General features: G+C 37.1%; 3 protein-coding genes across 4 annotated transcripts in view; 1 reads left to right on the forward strand and 2 right to left on the reverse strand.

The window, feature by feature from the left end:
* Positions 1-7,780, forward strand: part of ptpn21 (protein tyrosine phosphatase non-receptor type 21) — a 21,359-nt gene extending 13,579 nt beyond the window's left edge. For both annotated transcript variants that reach the window (XM_028438726.1, XM_028438727.1), the window contains 5 exons: positions 2,084-2,302; positions 5,539-5,667; positions 5,744-5,978; positions 6,496-6,653; positions 6,730-7,780. In XM_028438726.1, the coding sequence (XP_028294527.1) occupies positions 2,084-2,302; positions 5,539-5,667; positions 5,744-5,978; positions 6,496-6,653; positions 6,730-6,858 (870 nt within the window). In that variant the 3' untranslated portion in view covers positions 6,859-7,780. The remainder of the gene's footprint in view (positions 1-2,083; positions 2,303-5,538; positions 5,668-5,743; positions 5,979-6,495; positions 6,654-6,729) is intronic.
* fam98b (family with sequence similarity 98 member B) lies at positions 7,563-16,757 on the reverse strand. Its single transcript, XM_028438729.1, has 8 exons — positions 16,610-16,757; positions 15,088-15,236; positions 14,828-14,956; positions 11,744-11,910; positions 10,441-10,521; positions 10,252-10,368; positions 9,454-9,621; positions 7,563-9,372 (listed from the first exon to the last, which is right to left on the reverse strand). The coding sequence occupies exons 1-8, from the start codon at positions 16,645-16,647 to the stop codon at positions 9,136-9,138; spliced, it is 1,086 nt and encodes a 361-aa protein (XP_028294530.1). The 5' UTR covers positions 16,648-16,757; the 3' UTR covers positions 7,563-9,135.
* A 2,004-nt stretch (positions 16,758-18,761) lies between these two features.
* The window catches only part of spred1 (sprouty related EVH1 domain containing 1), a 47,606-nt gene continuing 42,026 nt past the window's right edge, over positions 18,762-24,341 (reverse strand). The window contains exons 5-6 of the mRNA XM_028438728.1: positions 23,794-23,949; positions 18,762-22,120 (exon numbers count right to left, since the gene is read on the reverse strand). Coding sequence (XP_028294529.1) covers positions 21,437-22,120; positions 23,794-23,949 — 840 coding nt within the window. The 3' untranslated portion in view covers positions 18,762-21,436. The remainder of the gene's footprint in view (positions 22,121-23,793; positions 23,950-24,341) is intronic.

Below are 24,341 nucleotides of genomic sequence, written 5' to 3' on the forward strand. Positions count from 1 at the left end.
ATGTTGTGGTTATTGCAGCAGCAACATGTTAACAGTAACTTGTTCTTTGAACAAGAAAGAAAAGTTTAACCTGCTGAGAATAGGAAACAGGAATCCAAGAGCCATTATTGTGAGTCAGACATTAGGGGTGTGTGACATTTAAGGAACCTCACGATTAGGTTATTACGACTAACAATGTCCAATGCGTCTTTTTTTTTTTGTTCTCCACTTTTTGGTCCATTTCATACTTTTAAACTAGTTTTTGTGTCAATATCCGTTATTTAAGGTAACCAAACATATGTATCACCATTTCCTTTTGTTTATGTGAAATCTCCAAATCCAACAATAATCATATTACAAAATGAATAAATATAACAATATAAAAACAACTAAGATATTAGCTTAGTCAGCTAACTCAATCTGAACCAACACAAAAGCTGTCATATTCAGTAAAAATAAAGAATAGGCTTTGCACGATCAGGATTTTTGGGTCGATCACCGATCAGTGAGTTTACTGGTAATGAATCCCCTGGTCGCTCGACCAGTGCGAGGACTGAGAGAGCGTTTGAGACCGGAGCAGATCGATTATTAGCTGTATGCCTTTTTGAGTGATTGGCAAAATAAACTTTGCAGGTTTTGAATTAAATACACTTAATGGAATTGAGGTTTTTAAATAAACGGTGGAAGATGAAGGAACACAATTAATTAATCAGTCAAAGGTAAATATGCAGATTCTCATCAATGCTGTCATCATGCTTAGGATTTTAAAGCCTGAAATAAATAACCTAGTAAAAGTTAATCTTCCTCTTGTGTTAGCTTTCTGTTAGCATCTCTAATGATAACGGTTCCTAAATCAGTTGTAAAATACATTAAAAAAAACTAGGGATGTAAGGATTCACTGAACTCCTGATACGATTCGATTCACGATACTGGGTTCACGATACAATTATCTATCAATTTATTTTACAAAATGGGACTGTAGACAAATGATGACTGAAAAATATTCCTTTATTTTTTTCGGGGAAAAACTAGAAAATACTGTACTATTTTCCTTTTTCATTGTCAAAAGAATCCCTTGATAAACTATTCAAAACAATGCAATTTAACTAAAAATAAATCTTGAATGAAATAAATAAAGGAATAATACAAATGAAGAAGCCTATTAATTTAAATTCTGGTTCTATAGTAAACAATGCAAAATTGCATGATAGTTTTTCTTTTTAAAAGTGCAACTGAAAATGGATTTTGTCTTAACAATTGGACTTTAAAAAAAACAATCATTGCACTGTATTCACGGCAGATATTTGTTTCGACCAGCAGGGGGCGCTGGTAACCCAGTGGTCGGTTGCCATGCAGATATTCTTGCAGTAAAGAAGAGATGCTATGCACTAGCAGACAGAGCTAATAGAAAAATGTGACTTTTACAGATATTCACGTAATATTACAGATATTCTTTCGGTGCTAAAAGGGTTAAGAAATCATTTATGAACATATTTAAGAGTAGAAGGCGGCCAAAAATAGAGTAGTTGGAGATTCCGCCCACAGCCTCAGCTTCTGGACAAGAGAAGGATAAATAGATGGCGCCCTCTGCTATTTAAAAAAATAAAAATATGAACCGTGATACCTATGAATCCATTTTTAACTGCCTTACGATTAATCGTTACATCCCTACTAAAAACTAATATCTATCATCTAATTTTTTTCCCCTATCTATTGGTCACATTGTTAGGCTTCCTATTAATGAAAATATAGGTTTTAATATTTTTTGTGTGCCTTATTTTTGTGTCAATATACCTCTCGATTTCATTTTTTGTGGGAAAAGTTGATATGGAACGTATTTTAATAATTAACTATATATGTGTAGAACTGTACATAGAACTGTAACATGATTTCCCAGTTTAGTGTTAAATTATAATTGTCAATTTTTGTAGAATTTTCATGACAGTTATAAAGTCAATTATCTATAGTCAATTACACTTTAATTATAACAGCAGCAGATTCTTACAGTTATAATTACACCATAATTGTAATTAATTATCAATTACGCAATTATTTACCCCAACCCTGGTATTGGCACACTTGTAATGTACATGGTGTGTGTTAGTGTAAAGTCCTTGAGCAGCACATGGAGAGTGGGGAGCTGCTGAAAGAGTATGAGAGCATCCCTAAGCGTCTGCCTGGTGGGGAGTGCACCGTGGCCCAGATGTTGGAGAGTGGAGACAAAAACCGCTTCCAGGACGTCCTGCCCTACGACGACACCCGAGTGGAGCTGGTTCCCACCAAAGAGAACAACACGGGCTACATCAACGCTTCACACATCAGAGTAAGGACTACTGTTTTTATTCTGGGTTTGACTGGGGTTGGTAAACATGGACAATGACTTCCTCTGTGTGTCAGTGGTGATGAAGCAGGGAAACATGTAAAGCATGCAGAGCTGCAGCTGTCCAGGAGCAGGATATGATGACATACTTTCAGACAGTTGACTCATTATTTCAGTTCCACCATCATGGTGTTTTAATTAGCAAGGCACCGCTCCTCGTCTATTCAAACCAGTTATCAGAACGTCCTTTTGCTTATCTTGACTTTCAGGAATGAGGATGATAACTCGCTTTATTAATCCTCTGGGGCCGACGGATGCGCCGGCACGTCCTGATCACATGATCGTTTCAAAGAGCCGGTAGATTAGTAGCGTGGCGATGGGGGAGCGCGCACACATGCACCGCAATGCTGCGGTAACTCGAGCCATTACCACAGTTTTACAGGCTTTAATGGAGGTCGTAGTTACTGAATTGTTCACTCTTTTCCCCGCTTACGCCCGCCCTTTTCCCTGCCTCCCAGCCAATCAACACTCAGAACACATGTAAACAAAGACACACATTGGCAGAGAAAGCTGCACGTAACCATGATGCCTTCTCGGCCATGGGAAATCTCAGCATCAGTTAACCACTGAATACACACAAGTGGAACATAACCAGAACATAGAACCCAGTATGCAGACCAGACCGGTCGGCCCGTGCGTGGAGCGCAGACCTGACTGAACATGGGATCATATTTGTTCCCTAAGCTCCAGCAGCAAGTCAGGAATGAGCAAAATCAGCAAATAATATTCAGTGAATGTGAACGCTGAACAACAAAACACAACGCCGTCAATATCCTGTCCCACTATTAGCAGAAATCACTTTAGAAATGATACCACAACAATATAGAAGTGTTTTTGTGTTTATTAAAAATAATATTAATGTAATAGAGATTAAAAATAAAAGGAAAAAATGAAGCCCAGCCCGATAGCTTTTTCCTATTGGTTGAGAAGAAGAATGCCATTGTCCAATCAAAATGTCCACATATAGCGGGCATTTTGTTTTCAAGAGACAGGGAAACAGAGACGGAGAAAGAGAGGGTGAGTTGAGAGACTGGAGATTATAGCGATTATTACTGTGATTTGACTGTTTAGTTGGTGTGTACTGAGTGAAATTGGAGTGTAGTGTAGTGTCTAGTATATTTGTTTATTGTTGTATATCAACACAGAGGCACAAATAATTTATTTCCCTGTATATGTGATTCACACTTTTTTGTAAATAGTTGGACAAAATCACCTAAGACATTGCTTCCATTTCACTGTAAATAGCGATATATAACTGTTTTTTAAGTAATCTGTATATAAGTTTTTGAAATGTATAATTTAGATTTTGTATCCAAGCAATAAAAATGATTCGTTAAAAATGTTTGAGTGTTTTAGTAAAAAAAAAAAACACAACATTTTCCCACTGGAATTTGAGTTTTTATAGTGGTTTTAGATCCACTGTGTTAATATTGTATGCCATATTAAATAAAATACTTCAGTCACATTTGGGAGGTTCTGCAGAAAAAAATTATACCAAAGAAGCAAGGTTTATGGATTTCCTTTTATGAAATATAAATGTAAAATCAAACGCAGTGAAAAAACAGCAAAAACGCCTTAGGCCCCAGAGGGTTAAGAACAATAAGGATGTAAAGGATTTCAACCCTTTAAACACTAGTTTAAATACTTAATAGAAATATTATTATAAAAGAAAACCATTAAATTTGACTTTCTAATAGTGTTAAACAGTCTAAACAGAGCACCTCAGAGAATGGAGAGCAATGTAATTAACACCCATTTGTCTCTGTTTAGGGTGGTAAACCAGTTGCGTCCCTAAATCCTTGAGTGATGCAGTTTTCTCACCTGCTGCGAGGAATTCACTAAGATTGCAGCAATGATTAGTGCATGTACAGAAGTGTTGGAAACCGCCCTATTTAAATGAGCGTTTTGCTCGTTCATTGTAAAGATGTGAGAGCACAGAAGCACACACTATCTGAAGAAGATAAATTTGATTTTATAATAATAATGATAATACATTTTATTTGTAATGCACTTTATATTTGATTCCAAATCTCAAAGTGCTACAGGATTAAAAAAAAAAAAAAAGATGAAATAATAATAAATAAATAAAACGCAACATATAGTAAAAAGATTTGATGGACGTCTTTCTGCTGTACAAACATTTAGTAATTTAGAGAATGAAATAAATAAAAATGCTTTTTTTTTAAACGTTAAAACCTAATGTCATTTTTTCCCCCTAATTTAAAGTGGCTGCTCCCTCAGGTTCTGTAACTTTGCTCTGATCAGTCCATGAAAAACAGGCAGATTTGGACAGAAACTGCGTTATTGCAGCTACACAGTCTATTCAGTCTGCACCATTTGAAGATGATCTACTGACCATCATCCAGCAGGTCTGACCTCCGAGTGGCGCTGTCACCACACTCTCATATGTGAACATTGTGCCATCACTGCGTTGACGTTTAAACGGTTAAATATTGACTATTGTTTTATTGAAATTATTTTCTTATACTAGAAATATTAACTTTTTTTTCCACCGCAGTGTTTTGTGTCAACATTCAGTGCAGCCATGATGTCTGTGTGTGAGTTTGTACCTGCTTCTGAGTCCTACTACTTTTGGCGCATAAAACGGTCACCGCAAAACATTTCCTGGTTTGATGAATTGCACTGCGTCCCTTGCATTAATTTATTTGCATGTCGTCCTCCCAACTTTTTGCTCCCCTTGTGAGATCCGGCTACTTTACATATTAATCAGAGGAAAACACGCTCAATGGCTTGAGGGCACATTGTGACGCACAGCAACTGCACAGTCCTGATTCCCTGGGGTTTGTACGCCTTATTAGTGCGTGGAGTGACATTTGCACACGTTTTAATACCCTTAAACCTTTAGTGAATCCACCCATAGGTGTTGTGCTTTGTTCCAATGAGTTAAGCTTACAAACATTAGTCAGTCTTATGCTTCACTCATCCTGTGACTTGGTTGACTTCATGCTTCTAAAAAGCCAAAGGATTTGCTTTTATTACCTTCTGTATTTAAGATTTATATAATTTTCAATTTAAGAAATGAATAGCCAGTGACAATTAATGGAATCTTTTTAGCACATCCCCACAGTGTTTTTTAAAAAAAAAAAAAACATGGCTCTTTAGTGTTTTCCTGTGGAAACATCTCTGGGTTGTTTCCTGACTGCTTCCTGTGTCCTCAGATAACTGTGAGTGGTCAGGAGTGGAGTTACATCGCCACACAGGGTCCTCTGTCCAACACCTGTCAGGATTTCTGGCAGATGGTGTGGGAACAAGGAGTCTCCATCATCGCCATGGTTACAGCTGAAGAGGTGTGTGTGAGTGAGAGAGTTTTATGGCTCATAGCTGCAGCGTTTCATGACTTCCGTGTTAAACCGTCCTCTGTAGGAGAACGGGCGAGAGAAAAGTTTCAGGTACTGGCCTCGACTGGGCTCTCGTCACACCACGGTGCAGTACGGCCGATTCAAGATCACCACCAGGTTCCGCACGGAGTCTGGATGTTACGCAACAACAGGACTAAAGATCAAATATCTGCTGACCGGACAAGAGAGGACCGTGTGGCACCTGCAGTACACGGACTGGCCGGACCACGGCTGTCCAGAAGACTTCAAAGGCTTCCTCAGTAAGTGTTTCCACCTTGAAATGGATCCTCCACTGTTTTTACAAACCTGTCCTTATTAGTACACCTGTACCTAACAAAACACATTATTTTGCATCTTATTTGTTTTAAAAAGTAATTTTATATTTAAAAGTTAATAAAACCTCTATCAAAACCTCTGTCATCTTGAAAGCACATGATTGATGATGTCACATGGCATGTAATCATCCCATTGTTTTCAATTTCTAGATCATTTAACACTTTTCTAGGTCAAAATGCCAATTTGTGCTGCTTTTGGTGGCTCGAAATAATCAGTAAATGTCAACGATGTCGATGTGAACCTTTTTGTTGAACCAAAAGAGGATAAAAACAGTCTATGACTGCAGAGGGCGACAGTTCCAAGACTCCCAAACCCTGAGGATAGAAGTCCTTTTGGGTGGGAATCCAATAGACCACATGTGTTAACAAGGTTGAGGATCCATTTCAGAAAAACTGCAGTAATTTATCGACCCATTGGGTTTATATCTGTGTTTGTCTCCAGCCTATCTGGAGGAGATCCAATCAGTGAGGAGACATACCAACAGCATCAGCGACTCAGGGAACACGTTCCCTGTCCTGGTTCACTGCAGCGCTGGAGTGGGTAGGACGGGAGTGATTATTCTGTCTGAGATCATGATTGCTTGTCTGGAGCACAATGAGGTAAGTCAGTAGGAAAAACAAAAGTAAATCCTTACTATAGTTTAGATTTAAAGAAATGACCAAAGTCTCCTTTCAGACCCTGGACATCCCAAAGATCCTGACGGCTCTGCGTGCTCAGAGGATGCTGATAGTCCAGACCTTGTCCCAGTATACGTTTGTCTACAAAGTCCTCATAGAGTACCTCCGTAACTCCAGGCTGATCTGACCTTAAACGTCTCAGACAAAGTGCAGCATTTGCACAGCAGAGTTTAGGCATGTGTGGATCCACATGCAGTAGCACAAAGACTTGCCTTTTAACAGTATTATAAAGATTTTTATACTTAATAGCTTATTAATGAAGCCCAGCACTTTGACAGTACCTTTACTGTACATAAGGATCCAATGAAAGGCTTATAGATGCTGATTTATTATTTAAAAGAACTATTTTTAAAGGACTGGCAGGATATCCTGGCGCTTTTGGTTTTGATAATGATTTATTGATGTGAACAAAAACTTGAGATAATGAAATGAAGTTTGTGTTCAGTTTATTTTTAAACACTGGACTGCTTATGTCACGTTTGATTTAAGACACCGGAAACTTTTGATGTGATTTTGGTGACATGAAGGAATTGTTTCTCATTCGGCATCAGTTGTGTTTTAATCTCAAATAATGTTAATGTGTTCCTAACTGTTACACTTTGGTTTTCACGTAGGTGATGATGGAAATATTCAGTTTGAAGGACGAACAAACTCAGTTTCTCTAAAGCAATTGTCTCATAATAACCTGAATATTGAACATATCACAGCTTCTTGTTTTTTTCCAGCACAGATGTTTACAAACTTGACGACCACATGGTGTGAAGGTGCCAATACAACAATGTTTGACAAAGTTCAGAGAATGAGCTTCACTGGGGGAGATTGGGATCCAGATTCAATGTTGCATTATTTTATTTTTTTCCCTTTTAGTTTTACTACAAAGTCTTACTTTGGAGACTGAAACCAGTAGATTCTAAGATGAAAATTTTAATCCATGTACAAAATGGCTTTAAAGAATCGTGATTAATGTACAGATTGTGTATAAATACAACTTGCCTTTGGAACAAAGTGTCAAAAGTATTTTTGTCCAAGAATAAAACTTTGGAATTCTGGTTTATGTTCTTTAATGTGTGCAGCACATGTCAAAGGAAACAGTAAGTAAAACCTAAGTGAAAGTCTTATTTATACATCACAAGTCAGTCTTATAAATGCAGTAAAATGTCTGCACTGTCATCTTAAAGTAGGGATAGGAACACTGAGACTTTTAGATGTGTTACTGCTCCAACACACCTGAATCATATGAATGGCTCGTTATGCTTCTGCACAGCTTGATGACAATACATTGGTTTAAACCAGGTGTGTTAGCACAGGGACACATCTAACCAGGCCCACCCCATCCTAAAGCCTCACAGTCTGCACAACTCATGGCACATTAAATGTCAGGGATGATGACTAAACCTATCGTATATCATAGTGTTTTGTTTCAACAGATTATTAAAGCCTGTTTTTTTTTTTTTTACACTAGATGTGCAACACAATGAACCTTAAAGGTAAACATACACAATAGGCTTTTAGTCACAAAACAGATGAAATTAAGAGCAAGTAAACCCCAAACCCATTTTTTTCCTGCTGAATACATAGTATTTATGTATTAATCCTTGTCCCACTCTTCACATTATAATTGAATTTTGCTATTGGCTGAAACAGATTCTTTAGATTCATTACTTTCACTGTTGGCCCCTCCCCTCCTATAAAAGCTGAGAGGAAGGAGGAGGGTTTCCTCCAATCAAAGCTCTCAGTGACCAATGATTGACAGCCTGACTGAGGAAGACTACTGTGTTCCATGTGAAACAGCCGCCGTGATGTTCTTGATTCTGTGCTAATCAGAGGGAGTCCTTTTGGGTGGACTGTGTGTGTATACAGACACATCTATGCTGTGTGTGTATTCCCGTCTGTCTCTGCGTGGATGTGTGTCGCTAGGTGCGTGAGGTGGTGGGAGAGCGTTGCTCTTTGCCCTTGAGTGATGTCTGTAAGGTTGTGTGTGAGCTTCGTGATTGTGGTTGTAGTGACAAATCTCAGTTTATGAACTTGTGGTGTGTGTACAGACACATTGTGTACATTACTGTGTCTCTGCGCACAGCGGTGTGGGCGTGTTTTACTGCTACAGCAGTAACGCCCATAAGAGGCATTTTTTAAATTTCCCTCCTAGTGGCAGGTCAGCAGAAAGCAGGGTTGTAGTTACTCTAAGTTATACACAAATGGGTTGTGTAAAGAAATGTTGTCATGCAACCACTCAGTTATCCTAACCAACAGGCTTGTCTTTCTGGTGTAAAGTTTACTCACTGAAAACTGACTCTGCTTCATATTAGCAGCATTCCTATTAATCACTCAGAGACTGTTTCCTGCTTAAAAAAAATTCCATGCCTAAATAAGTCCAGATGTTTTTGTTCAAAAGTTCTCCCACCAGCTAATAGTGGTACCTGGTTCTCTTTCCTCCGTGTCCTCCATGGTCTCCATGTTTGTTGTTCCATCCTTGATGAGTTCCTTGTCCCCATCCTCCTCCACCTTGTCTCCAGCCCCCCCTACCACGCCCACCCCAGCTCCCTCCCCCATCCTGTCTTTTCTGCCACGGCGGCATCTCTGGGGGCGGAGCCTGGATCTCTTCAGGCCGTCCTCCTCGATCTGGCACTCTCCCCATAAGAACCTGAGAGTGAGATTTTAAAAAAAAAACCAGTTGGCATGGCAACCAGCCATAGCACATGGGTGAGGAGGAGATGTTCCTCACCTTGTTGACGGCACACGTGGTCTTCTCTCTGCTGGAGCCACTGCTGGTCTTCACTACGTTGCAGATGTCTTCTCTAGCAGCCAGCAGGTCTGCCATGTCCACTGTGGACTGTGGCTTCAAAGAGTGTCTCCTGGGCTGGTAGACCCTGGCCATGCTGTCTACCTTCACCTGAACAACAGGCACATGTTAGCGCTTTACTGCAGACATAGACGCATTTTTTAAGCAGATAAATCCATAATGTAGGCCTTATACAACGATAAATCGACCTAGTGAGCAGTAGTTCATGTGCTCTACATGTTAGCATAATTCATTTATTTTCTCGTCTAAAAACATGATTAAAAAAATCGAATAGGATCGATATGATGATCGCATGGTGAAATATCTCAATACATTTTCTTGCACCCTTAGTACTCAGTAATCATCTGTCTATGTGACTCCACATCCCACAATGCAATGCGGGAAACCACTGTAAAAACTAAATACTCCCACATTTCCGAAATGAATGTACTGATCTGACCCCTCCCACATATCAGATTAAATGTTAAAACGGCACTAGTTACAATTATTTTTTAACATGTGGAAAAGGAATTACTGATATCTGTAAATAGTCAAAATGTAATTAGTAAATGTGAGAATATATTTGTAACATGTCAAAATGTATTTTTGTTCATTTCCACTAGTGAAAACTAAAATAGCAACTAGTAAGCCCCACTGATTAAATGCTGCCTGCAGCTTTAAAAAAAACAAGAACGTGTGCTGTGTGTTGATGACTGTCGTGCACATGTGACACCAACGTGCCTTGGCGCGGTCCGACCACCCGAACGACTGCACGGTGACGTCCAGGCGTTTGATCAGCATCCTACGACGACACTCGTACTCTGAGGACAGAGCCTGGTTGATGCTGAGCAGCTTCTCCTGTGGACCATGAATCAGCAACATTAATGAACACCAGCAGTAACTGGGATGGAGACACAATGGTCCGCGTACCCACTGCTCACTGGTCAGAGGCTTCTTCAGAACCGCTTCTCCTACAGAGGCACCGGGGAGATCTTTGAGCAGTTGTTCAACCTTTAGGGACAGTAAAAAAAAAAAAACATCAAAGGTCACCATTTAGATCTATTCAATACAATGTTACATTTACATAAATAGTTGGAAATAATAACTGAAAATGTTCAGAATAAAGCATTGGGGAAAAAAAACGATGAATACATTTTCCTTTTACTGGCCTGATAACAGGGTTGTGGTCAATTACGTTTTTCAATTAAATTACATTTTCAATTATCCATGTTCAATTTCAACTCAATTACGATTACAGTGACCGGCGTTTTTCCAATTAAAATGATTATTTTTCCCCTGAAAGTCACTTACAATTATGTTTTCAATTACTTAAATTACAAATAATCACAGTTACTGAGCCTTTAATAAATAAAGAAGCCCATAAACCCTAACCTTTATTTTATGTTAGCATATTTTATGATTTTAAAAAATATTTATCATACAATTAGTTTTAGATCTCTTGTTCACCTTGTTAGACTTTCTCATCCATGAAAATATTGGTATTAATATTATTGGTGTGGCTTTTTTGTGTCAGTATACAACGGTAAAATGATTCTCAAGCGAACCAATAGGTAGTGGAAAAAGTTGATATGAAACATATTTTAATAATTGTTAAGTACGTAAGTACGTGAACTATAACATGGTTCCCCAGGTTTGCATTTAGATTGTACAATTACAAAAAGGCCAATTATCTGAAATTAATTACAATGTAATTATGATTAAAACAGCAACAGATTTTTTTTTCCAATTAAAATTCTGCCATAATTGCATCATTGTGTAATTAATTAGTATTAATTACACAATTGCAATTATGATTAACATGAACCCTAATATAAAATATCTTTTCTACCATGTGAATGCAGAGCAGGCTCAATTCTTAATGTGAACATTATTATTATTTTTTCATTGCACCAAGTTAGTGTTACTGTCCTCGATTTCTTCTATATTCAAGTATAATATGTATAGTGACTGAAATATAATTCTTATAATAGAATCACAAATCTGAGTGGCTACCAGCTCTATTCAGAATGATAATAATTTAACTTTTATGGTATTTTCATCTCCTCCAATGATAAAAAAAGGGCATTACATAAAGACGATGCAGGGATATGTCCATATCAAATATGACACATGCATGAATTCGAATGAAAAAGACTTCATAGAGATTTATAATAAATGAAAACATGTTCAAATGGACACAACCTGCAAAGTAAACAAGCTCGTGTCAACTCGCCTTGTTTTGTACTTGAGCTAAAACCTGAGCAGCGTCGTCTCCTTTCACGTTCAGAGCGTCACACATTAAATCCAGGTCCGTCTGTGCTGAACTCTTGTTGTGTTGCTTCTTGTCGTCTTGTTTGCTTCTCACGATCTGAGCTGCTTGAAGCTCGGAGCTTAAAAACACTTTCAGAGCAAACACAGAAAATGTCGTTCAGCCTCAGTGTGAGCTAGGGCTGGGCAATTTGGCCTAAACAAAAGAAAAACCTCAGATTTTTTGAAGAAAAACTCGAGTTTCGATTCGATTTTAGACTTTTTTTTTTTCTTAAAAATGACTGCAGACATCAGATATATTGTCAAAAGGGAAACTTTATTGCTGTGATTGTCCTCAACAGTTAAAATGCATAGAACAATCCCACTTTATAGTCCATATGGACAGTGGAGGTGGGGTTTATTTTGCCAATCATTCAAAACGACACACAGCTTATAATCGATCTGTTCCAGTCACACACACAATTCTTAAGGTAAAAGGAAAGTTTATTTTAATGCTATTTCTGACTCTGAATGCACTACTTTATTTTGGAATTTCTAGTTGAAGAGCAATAAACATATATTGTAATGTTGAGGAATTTTCATTTTAGATGTGTAAATTAACATGAATAAATTACTTTTAGTCAATTAAGGCACAAAAATAAAAATTTCTGCCAAAATCAGAGGTAAGGCTTTAGTAAGGCATATTTTTCAGAAATTTCAAAAAAATTGAGTTAAGACCAGTTCAATACCCTAAACACGACTGCAAATATAATCCACATACTTACAATGGGCTAAAAATGCATTATGACAAAAAATGACAAAAATGAAAAATCACCCAAAAATCACCCAAAATAAGAGGTAAGGTATTTTTTTCAAAAATTTCAAAAAATAAAAATTGAGTTAGGGTCAGTATAAGACTCTAAACACTACTGCAAATATAATGCACATACTAACAATGGGCTAAAAAAGCATTAAGGCACAAAAAATGACAAAAATAAAAAATTCTGCCAAAATCAGAAGTAAGGCTTTAATGAGGCATTATTTTCAAAAATTTCAAAAAATTAAAACATTGAGTTAGGGCCAGCATAAGACCCTAAACACAACTGCAAATATAAAGCACATACTTTCAATGGACTAAAAAAGCATTATGACACAAAAAATGACAAAAATTAAAAATCACCCAAAATAAGAGGTAAGGTATTTTTTTCAAAAATTTCAAAAAATAAAAATTGAGTTAGGGTCAGTATAAGACTCTAAACACTACTGCAAATATAATGCACATACTAACAATGGGCTAAAAAAGCATTAAGGCACAAAAAATGACAAAAATAAAAATTCTGCCAAAATCAGAAGTAAGGCTTTAATGAGGCATTATTTTCAAAAATTTCAAAAAATTAAAACATTGAGTTAGGGCCAGCATAAGACCCTAAACACTACTGCAAATATAATGCACATACTTACAATGGACTAAAAAAGCATTATGACACAAAAAATGACAAAAATGAAAAATCACACAAAATAAGAGGTAAGGCTATATATAGTAAGGCATATTTTTTAAAAATTTCAAAAAATTTAAAATTGAGTTAAGACCCTGATTAGACCCTAAACACTACTGCAAATATAATGCACATACTTACAATGGGCTAAAAAGACATTAAAAAACAAAAAATTACAAAAATAAAAATTCTGCCAAAATCAGAGGTAAGGCTTTAGTAAGGCATATTTTTGAAAAATTTCAAAAAAATTGAATTAAGAACAGTTTAATACCCTAAACACTACTGCAAATATAATCCACATACTTACAATGGGTTAAAAAGCATTAAGGCACAAAAAATGACAAAAACAAAAAATCACCCAAAATAAGAAGTAAGGCTATAGCAAGGCATATTTTTCAAAAATTTAAAAAAATTTAAAAATTGAGTTAGGGCCAGCATATGACCCTAAACACTACTGCAAATATAAAGCACATACTTACAATGGGCTAAAAAAGCATTAAGGCACAAAAAATAACAAAACAATAAATCGCCCAAAATCAGAAGTAAGGCTATAGCAAGGCATATTTTTCAAAAATTTAAAAAAATTTAAAAATTGAGTTAGGGCCAGCATATGACCCTAAACACTACTGCAAATATAATGCACATACTTTCAATGGGCTAAAAAAGCATTAAGGCACAAAAAATGACAAAAATAAAAATTATGCCAAAATCAGAGGTAAGGCATTTTTTTCAAAAATTTCAAAAAATAAAAATTGAGTAAAGATCCTTATTAGACCCTAAACACTACTGCAAATATAATGCACATACTTTCAATGGACTAAAAAAGCATTATGACACAAAAAATGACAAAAATGAAAAATCACCCAAAATAAGAGGTAAGGCTATATATAGAAAGGCATATTTTTTAAAAATTTCAAAAAATTTAAAATTGAGTTAAGACCCTGATTAGACCCTAAACACTACTGCAAATATAATGCACATACTTACAATGGGCTAAAAAAGCATTAAGGCACAAAATATGACAAAATAAAAAATTGTGCCAAAATCAGAAGTAAGGCTATAGTAAGGCATATTTTTCAAAAAATTAAAAAATTGAGTTAGGGCCAGCATAAGACCCTAAACACTACTGCAAATATAATGCACATACTTTCAATGGGCTAAAAATGCATTATGACACAAAAAATGACAAAAATGAAAAATCACACAAAATAAGAGGTAAGGCTATATATAGTAAGGCATATTTTTTAAAAATTTAAAAAAATTTAAAATTGAGTTAAGACCCTGATTACATGCAACACATGTAAACAAAGAGGAGGCTGGCTCACATCTGGCTACGGTAACCCATAAGGACGGAACGCGGAATAGTCCGGAAAACCGTGGTGGAAAAAAATGTATGTATTTTTTTTAACTCGAATTTGCAAAATAAAAATTGTTTTTATCTACAAATCCGATAAATCGATTTTTTTGCCCAGCCCTTGTGTGAGCACAGATAACCATGTGGTGATCTGTGTCTGTCTGTGTGTGTGTGTGTGTGTGTGTGTGTGTGTGTGTGTGTGTGTGTGTGTGTCACACACAGATTAACTTGAGATGATCTTTAGAGGTTCTGACGCCGTCTTTGTGAACCCATGACGTGACGTCTTCAAAGGGACAGTTGAGCTCCTTCATCAGGCCACTCATCTCCACCTGAAGGCTGTCCGTGTCATCTCAAAGGACAACAAGTCGATCACTGATTATTAGATTCTCATGTAATCAATTCGTTATTAACTGTTGAAATCATTTGTTGGACGTGCACGATCAGCCTCATGGCTAGTGTGTATGTATTCACGGTGCTCACCAGGAGATGATTGCAGGTTCTCCTCCAGGTCACACAGAAGCTTGAGTCGTGAGGTCAGCCACGTGCACAGCTGCACGTACTGTAGGGAGGACAAACCTCGCTCTGAGGCCTCCAGCAGCAGCTTCTCCTCCAGCAGAGGGCCGTCATAGCTGAGAACCAACACACACAGAATAGACATATGACAGAGTCAGTATATATTATGCTTTCATTTTCATTTTACAAATTGGAATAATAATTATATATGCAATAATTTGGTATGCAAATTGCCAATGAGGCACAAATGACAACAAGTACTTAATTTATCCAAAGCGTAACTTTGTTTTTCATCAGTCTTTCTCTTTTCAAATTGCGCTGTTTGTTTATTTTTCAACTTTTTTCGATGCCTACCTTGTATTTATTATGAGAAATACACATTTACATATTAAAATACAACTGTGTGTGTGTGTGTGTGTGTGTGTGTGTGTAGGAGGAAAGGAAGAAAAACAAACCCAACAATAACAATAAACTAGTAAACAAATACCTTCTAATAATAATAATAATAATACCTTCTAGTAATAATAATAATAATAATAATAACTAGAATATTTGCATTTCCGGAAGAAAATGCAAGTGAGGATGCAGGTGCTGGCCCGCATTGCATTGCATTAGCTTATCATTGACATTAGCATTAGCCTAACATTAACGTTCACCTATTAGCAATCACCTAACAATAGAGTTAGCCTAGCATTAACCGAGCAATAACAATAACCTAGCATTAGCTTTCACCTAGCATTAACCGAGTAATAGCATTAACCTAGCAATAGCATTAGCCTAGCATTAACCTAGCAATAACAATAACCTAGCATTAGCATTCACATAGCATTAACCTATCAATAACAATAACCTAGCATTAGCATTCACCAAGCTTTAACCTAGCATTAGCATTAACCTAACAATAGCGTGAACCTAGCATTGACATTAACTGCTCTATCTATATTCTAGTTTCCAATGTTGTCATTGTTTTTTGCGTCCCCCTAGGGGTACCCGTACCCCACTTTGGGAACCTAGGATTTAGATAAAATCAAAATGTTTCCTTTAAAAAAAATAAATTAAATGAGTAATAAATTAGGAGAGAAGGAAAAAGTATACATACATTATTATTAATAATAATAATAATGGTTTACGTGATGAAATGAACACAAGAAGAACAGTTATTCAGGTTAGAGCTGTCGTATCGAAAGTGTCTATTTGTACGTGTACCGGGCGGACAAATCCCGGTGCTATTGGTGCGGTTACCGAAGTACGTATTTATTTACATTGTCAATTTTATTGGCTGTGACGAAAGGAACTATTTCCTTTTGTTGAAATGTTTGCCGTGGCAACATTCTCCTAGCAACACTAGCAAATATTATTTTGTTATTTAAACAAAACATGTCCCTTGAAAATATTCTCAAAAATGTTACACATCAGCTGTCGTGCGCGCGCTGACGGTAATAATTATAAACACCATATTAAACAACAAAGCTAATTATTGTTAGCTTACCCGAGTTGCTCTAAAGTGTCCAGAATGTCTCCCTCCATCGATCAACAGCTGCTGCTTGTAGCTTAGCTCACGTGTAAACGGAAAACATCCTCGTTCACGCGCTCTGTTCGGCCTCCATTCATTTCTCTGAGATCCGTGAGCGCGGCCTCGAGGCTCCGAAGGGAACTATGACTGGAACTAAAGGTTCCGCCTCTTTTTAGTTCCGTTAAACTAACAGAGAGAGAGAGAGAACATAAATATGAAAACTAAAGCTATCACTCATTTGGAACTATTTAGTTACTATTGCTTCTGCTATTTGTAACAATATGTTGATATGACATTACTAATGGTGTCCTGATCTAATATTGATCACAAATATTGGTCCAATATCAGTAAACTAAAGAAACAAGTATGAATATGTCAATGTTACTTTTCAGGATTTTTTTTTTCATCATTATTATTATTATTATTATTTTGTAATTCTATTCTATTGTAGAATATGTTTATGTTTAAGTTAAACTATGGCTTCACTGATTTTTTCAGGATCTAATTTATTATTTGTTTATTTTAATTAATTGTACAATATCCTTATGTTTAAGGTTAAAATGTATGTTTTACTCATACCTACTGTTCTCTGTTTGACCAATATCACATCAAGCCTTTTCTACCATTCCACGCTACAAAATAAGTAATAAAAGTATTCATGCAGACATCATATTGGATCAAAAATGGGACACCCTTATTAGACATTGTTATTGATATATTATTATAGTGAATCTTCTTTTTTTTTTTTTTTTAAATTAGTTTATAGAATGAAAATGGGAATACAATTTAACAGGAGTCAATTATTTTGTCTGTATACACAAATTTGGCCCTTAATTCATATATATATATATATATATACACATACATACATATATATAAAAGCATGTGTATATACATGGATGTTGTGAAGGGATGGTGGTGGTAATAAAAAATAAAAGCTAGGATTTAGCACATTTATAACTGGTGGTGTAAAAAAAAAAAAAAATCACAATTATGACAATATGTGACGCAAAATGTGAGCAAACTTTGAACTCCAAAATAAAATAAGAAACAGCAAAGTAGACAAAACAAAAGATTAAAACTCACCATTTTATTATGATAATGTTATTTGATATGTCAAATTACAAGTGTATTATGTAACATAAAAACAGTTACAAACATATGTATGCATATTTACATTATATATTTATGAAAAGTAACAAGCTACATCTGTATAAAGAAAATACAACTATGACATGATTTACTGGTACTATAAATTTTACATCAGATACTTGATATTCTTAAACCATTGAGAAAAAAAAAACAAAAAAAAAAAAAACCTAGATGTGTGGAAACCAATGAAACCAGAACGAGAGATGTTAACTTGATGGAAACTAGGATGGACGTGAGGCACTTTTTTTTTTGAGGTTGTCAGGATGTGAGAGCCGATGGCACAAAAAATAAATTTAAAAAAGAGAGAGAGAGAGAGAGAGAGAGAGAGAGAGAGAGAAGATGCAGAGGAAATATGCACAGAGAGGGAAAAGAAAGAAAACAGGCAGTGTTCATAGAATAGTTAGGGAGTAGTACCATTTATACTGCAAGTTTCAAAACACAAATGTCTTCCACTATTTAGAACTAATCACATAAATGTTACACCAAGCGCTGTAAGATGAAAAAAAAAAAAAAAAAAAAAAAAGCTTACGTATAGTATCATCAGTGCACCAAAGCATCGGGGAATCCAAACGTAACCACTTAACTGCTGTGAAAAGGTTTTTTTTTTTCTTCTTTCTTTTTTTTTTTTTTTTAAAACAATACACTGAAGAGAAACAGGTTTATATAGCTTTTTTCTTTTCTTTTTTCAATCTACACAATGTCAAAAATGTACAGTTGTATGCATTCCCAAAGATATGTACGATTTCCAAGATTGTAAGAGGGTAAAAGACTAGCAGCAAAGTGGTTAAAACTGAAGTCTTATATAACGCAGGTCATATATATATATATATATATATATATATATATATATATATATAAAATATAAAAAGCAGACAGACACATGTTGCATATATAAACAGTACATGACAGGAAGTTGCACTGTGCTGGTTAATGCAGAATGAGAAGTGTTATTTCAGCCTTCTTTACACGTTGTATACTTTGCTTCTCAGCCAGCAAGTTTTTTTTTTTTTCTTCCCCCTCCTCAGGTTTGTCAAACCTCGCCTCCGAAGTAATCCGATTACATTGGGAGATTATGACATCCAACCAAAAACGTTTGGTTACACACCAACCCCGCACACAAACAAAACAAAACAAAAACCTAGTCACACACACAAACCCAAACGTTGTGAAGATGGCCGCCGTTTGTTGTTGTTTTGCCGTCGAAGAGTTAGGATTTAACAGTCATTGATAGCTGATTTTCTCAGTCAACACAATAAAATTAGTGATTGTATCTAGCAGCTTTATATGTACGTATATATTTATTTTTCATATATATATATATTTATCAAACTTTAGAAACAAGTGGACTGCCACTACCGTACCATGTTAGCGCTATCCTTCGGTTTTACTGTACAAAACTAGAGAAACTATCAGAAGCTCAATAGTCATTTCCATCAATGTGAAAAAATACTAAAAGGTGGCCTATGTACAAACTGCTGTCGATTGAAGCTACAGTATATGCCGACAGCAACGATAAATACAGCTTTATCTTAAAAATCTTAAAGACAAAAAGAGAGAGGAAAAAAAAAAGCAAGGATGGGATTGTTTTCAGTAATTAAATATTAAGTATTTACAGGGGTTTGGGAGTTTGGTACCAGGGGGCGAGGCTGCGTCCTCATCCCGTCACTGATTCAGTCTGCAGAGAGGTCAACGCGTTTGTCGTTAGACAGTTTGCATAGAAAGTAAAGCGAGGATTGGTCGGGGTGTAGGACTGGGAAAATTACCCTGGGAAGAGATAACTGAGGCATCCAACCTGTGCACGTCTACAGTTAGCGCTAATCTACACCATTCGGGCGTCCAAATTGAACTGCTGCGGTTAAATCGGAGCAATATTTCATTTTTTTTTAATACGGTTTGGGATAAAAGAGTACACAAAGACACTCGGTGGTCAAAAAAAAAAAAAAAAATTGTCACTTATTAACCTTCCAGCTGAGCTCTCTGATCACCCAAACCAATCTGCAGCCGGCAGCTGGCTAACTTGGCTTAGCAAACAGTCTGAAAACAGTTAGCAAACATCTGTCCACGGGGCAATAAAAGCCACCTGGCAGCGTCTCCAGAGCTCACTAATCACCACGTTATAGTGACTCTGTTGATCCAAGGGTGGAAATGTTGCACTTTTAGTTTACAGGAGGTTTTTTTTTTAGGACACAAACCTTACGACTTCTGTGGATTTTAGCTGTAATTTAAAGACCGTAGAGACGTATTTATTAACTCTTCACAAGTGTATCCTTTGTTGCAGACATTCATTCATTCATTCATCCAGGGTTGATAAATGAGGACAGGTAGTGGACTGACATGTGAGGACACACACACTGGGAACACTGGGAGAGGGTGCTGCAACCAAAGCTTTAAGGAGGGTTTACTCTCCTTCTTCCATCTTCATCATCTTCTTCTACGCTGGATGTTACAAAATAAAAGTCCTCTAATCGTTGAATCACCTCATAATTTTTTAAGTGCCTTAAAGCTTCATCCAGGGAGCAGTGGAACTCTGTACCTCGCCAACACAAAACTTGCTGGTTGAGCAACATTTTTAAACTTGGATCCAAAACTATTTAAAAATAAAAATAAGCAGGAAATAAACAGTGAAACAAACAGAAAATCACCAATGTCACTACAGCAGTAAATCACCTACACTGAGGCTGAGAGTCACCAAAGTACTTAAAGTTGTCACGTGCTGTGTTGTTCAAAGGGTTTTTTTTGGGGGGGGGGGGGGGGGGGGGGGATGGGAACATGTTGTCCTGTTGTCATCCATTGTGTTCTTTTCCTTTGGAATGATATTAGATGATAGGGGGGGGGAGGGGGAGTGTACCTTTACAAAAGCCATCACTGTTTGAATGTCTCGCAAACACTCTTCAACTAAAAATGGGAACCAAAAGCGAAACCCAATTGGCCAGAAATCCACCACAGCAAAATGTGTTAAAGTTAGACTAAAACATGGTGGTTACTATAATCTTTACTCTGTATCGATTTTAGTGCAGTTTTTCTCTGTCTAGTTATAATTACATTGTCAGCGAATGCTTAAGCCGTTGAAGGAAAGGCCACTGTTACCCAACTGCAAAAATTCACAAATAAAGCAAGAACAAATCCCTTTTAGCCAACTCAAACATCACAAACCATTTTTTTTCTTTTACTCGTTGTGGAACAGTTTTCTTCGTCCTCGTTAAGTTGCCACTTTTTTGTACAAAAAAACCCACATTTCCTTCATAAAGACACACGTTACTTTAACTAGAGTTCTTTGTGGCCTGGCTTTTGTCGATGTATGTGTCAGAGAAGTGTGTATGTGTTTGTGTAAGAGTACAGGTGTGTGTAGTAACATCTACAAGTCTGTTATTCGCAATGTCTCCTCCTCCTCTTCTTCTTCACCTGTGATTGAGCTCGTTAGCTTAGCTTTGGCGCTCAGAGCCCCCACAAAGCGTCATGGTTTGTCCTCCGCTGCTGCTTGTCGGCGACAAACACAAACTGAAATCTCCAGAAGCCCTCAGCTGGGGATCAACAACGTGTCCCCCCCGTCTGAGAGGGGAATGAAAAAAGGATGCCGGCTTTTAATTTTCCGATTTATCCACTGCCTTTGTTAGCTAGCTTGGAGAAGTGTTCCGGTGTTTGGGCGTCGGGTCACCCCGCCGCCTTGTGCTTGCCCCCGCAGCACCGACAGGCCTCGCCGCAGTGATGGCAGGCGCGCAGCGGCAGGTAGCAGCACATGCACGGCGCGATGAAGGACAGCGCCACTAGGGCCAACCAGCGCAGGCAGAACTGCTCGTCGGAAGTGTCACACGAGCACGGGTCGGAGAAGTCGCCCTCCGAGTCGGACATGCAGTGGTACAGCATGCTCTCGGCGCACAGCATGCAGCTGACTTTGTAGATGCACTGCTTGATGGGGTCGGGGGCGTCCTGGCACTGCCCCCGCCAGTTGTCCTCGTGGTTGAACATCTCTCTGCAGTAGATGCAGCGCGAGCGCTCGCCGTCCTCTCGCCGCCGCCGTCCTTTCTTAGACTTGAGCAGAGGCGACGGCTGAGTCTTGATGGCTGTGTTCTTCAAACCCAGTCCCATCGCTGGTCCCATGCCCATGCCGGGCACGGAGTGGGAGTCTCCACCGGGGCCGTCGGGGAACAGATACTCACACTTTTTACTGTCCAGTTTGTGAAAGGTGGTGCGGAAGTCGGCGTCCTCGCGGTCGGCCTCGGGTTTCCACATGATGGGATGGCGATAGTCCTCATAGCCGCGGATGTGAACATCTTTACGTGGGTTAATGCGAACTATTTCCTCCTCATCCATGCAAAAACTGACACGGCGAGTTGACTTTAAAGACAAAAGAAAGAAAAAAAATCAAGTTAGCAGAGTCATCTTTAAAACAAAAACTACACTGATAAAAACAAGCTTTATTATTTGAAAATTTAAATTGTATTAACTCAGAGGTTCTCAACCTTTTTTGGGTCATGACCCCATTTTGATATCACAAATGAGACATTTTTTTTTCTTTCTAGAATTAGTTTTTGATCATGTTTATAACTGTGTCACAAATACAGAGTAGCCAGGATTAGAGCACAAAGTGACAAGTATGCGACCTCACATATCTTTATATTGCATTTTATTTAACAGAATACAGTTATTTGAATTTATTGTGTGTGATGTCTATTTTAAACATAATAATAATAAAAAAAACTCATACATATATATAGTATATCATTTTAATTAACTCTTGCCTAATTTTTATTTCTATTTTTTATTAATTAATAAAAATTTCAGGCAACCCCATTTTAATTCCAGGCAACCTCACATGGGGTCCCGACCCTAAGGTTGAAAAAAATAACTGCATTAACTGTTAAAGACAAAGAGGTGTGTAAACTAAATGTGGCAATGTTTCAAAGTCGGACAAATATACATCTGAACTCTTTATGATTGCAGAGTTGTTGTTTTTTCTTTTTCTCAGCTGCAATTTCTACTAAAAGCTGAGATTCACATTTAAATGCAGAAACCTACATAATGTAGCAATCCCAGAGACGATTTGTTACATTCATTATAAAAAGAGGCAGTGATATCCAGAATTAAATCACATAAAATGTGCATATAAAACTGTAATAATCCTATTAGAGCTACAGAGGATGAAAGTAAATAATGTGGCACTGCTTTTCATACTGAATAAGAAAAACTACAAATGATATAATAGATTAAAAAAAAAGTCAATTAAAAAAACTTCAATGATTCTGTTTGATTCTAATTTTTTATACTCTTCATTTCATATATACGTACAGTATAGGTCAGGGTTAGGGTTAATGGTAATTAATTACAATTATGATATATTATAATTGTAATCGTAATTGAAAAGACGTGTTGCTGTTGTAATTGTAATTGAATTTAGATAATTTACTTTGTAATTGGCTTGAAAATTATATAAAAACTGTCATTTACAATTAATTAAACGCACACCTGTTACAGTTCTATGGCTTACACAGACGTAGTTAACAATTATATGTTTCATATCACATTTACCTGTCAGTTCTTTAGAGAATCATTTTACCATTTACAGAAATTGAAATGGAGGGGTACTTTGACACCAAAAATAATAATAACACTAATATTTTCATGGATAAAGAAGCCAAACAAGGTAAACGAGAGATGAAAAACAAATTGGATGATGGATAATATTTTTGTGTATTTTACAGCTGCTTTAAAACATGGGTCAAAACTGACCTGTTATCAAAAGAGATGCTAACAGAAAGCTAACAAATGAGGAAGGTTAGGGTTTATGAGCTTAACTTTAGTAATTGAAAACGTAATTACAATTGACTTTCAGTGAGGAATAAAAATGTCTAATTCTAATTGTAATTGGGAAAAAATGCTGGTCACTGTAATCGTAATTGAGTTGCAACTGAACATGGATGATTGAAGATGTAATTGAAAGCTAAAAACTGTAATAACCCCAACCACAGTGTATATTAAAAGACGTTAACCGTTTAAACTCTGAGGCTGACCTGTGGAGGCAAGTAGCGGCGGTTACTGGAGGGGAACTCGTCGAAGGGCTGAGCTCGTACGTAGCAGCTCCTGAATGGCTCGGTGGACACGACGTTGTTGAGCGGAGAGAAGGGCTCTTTCATTGGCGTGCAGATCGAAGGTGGTTCATCACACACCTGGACACACACACACACACACAGAGCAGGGACAACTTCTGTTAGTGGACGGAAGCCTATTAGCACCAATTACTCAGGTAAAACTCACAGCATAAGGGTTAAACTATCAAACTTCTAAGTGGAGAACACAAATACATATACAAATCCTCTAAACAAAGCAGTCAAACACATTTCATTCACCTCTTCTGCATTACCATTAAACTCAACTGTAGCTTCCTTCAGCACAAAAGCTTTGCTTGGGAGTGTGTGTGGGATGTTAAGTGTCTTTCCCTGTGGCCACCAGGGGGCAGCCTGCACCCACACTGGCCAAATGACTGTTCTGCGTGGCGATGACTCAATGCCCTTCTGTTGAGAACTCAGAGTTCCCACAAACATTTAAAGTGATGTGAAAT

This window comes from Gouania willdenowi, chromosome 22 (genome assembly GCF_900634775.1).
Source record: "Gouania willdenowi chromosome 22, fGouWil2.1, whole genome shotgun sequence".
NCBI classification, from domain to species: Eukaryota; Metazoa; Chordata; class Actinopteri; order Blenniiformes; family Gobiesocidae; genus Gouania; species Gouania willdenowi.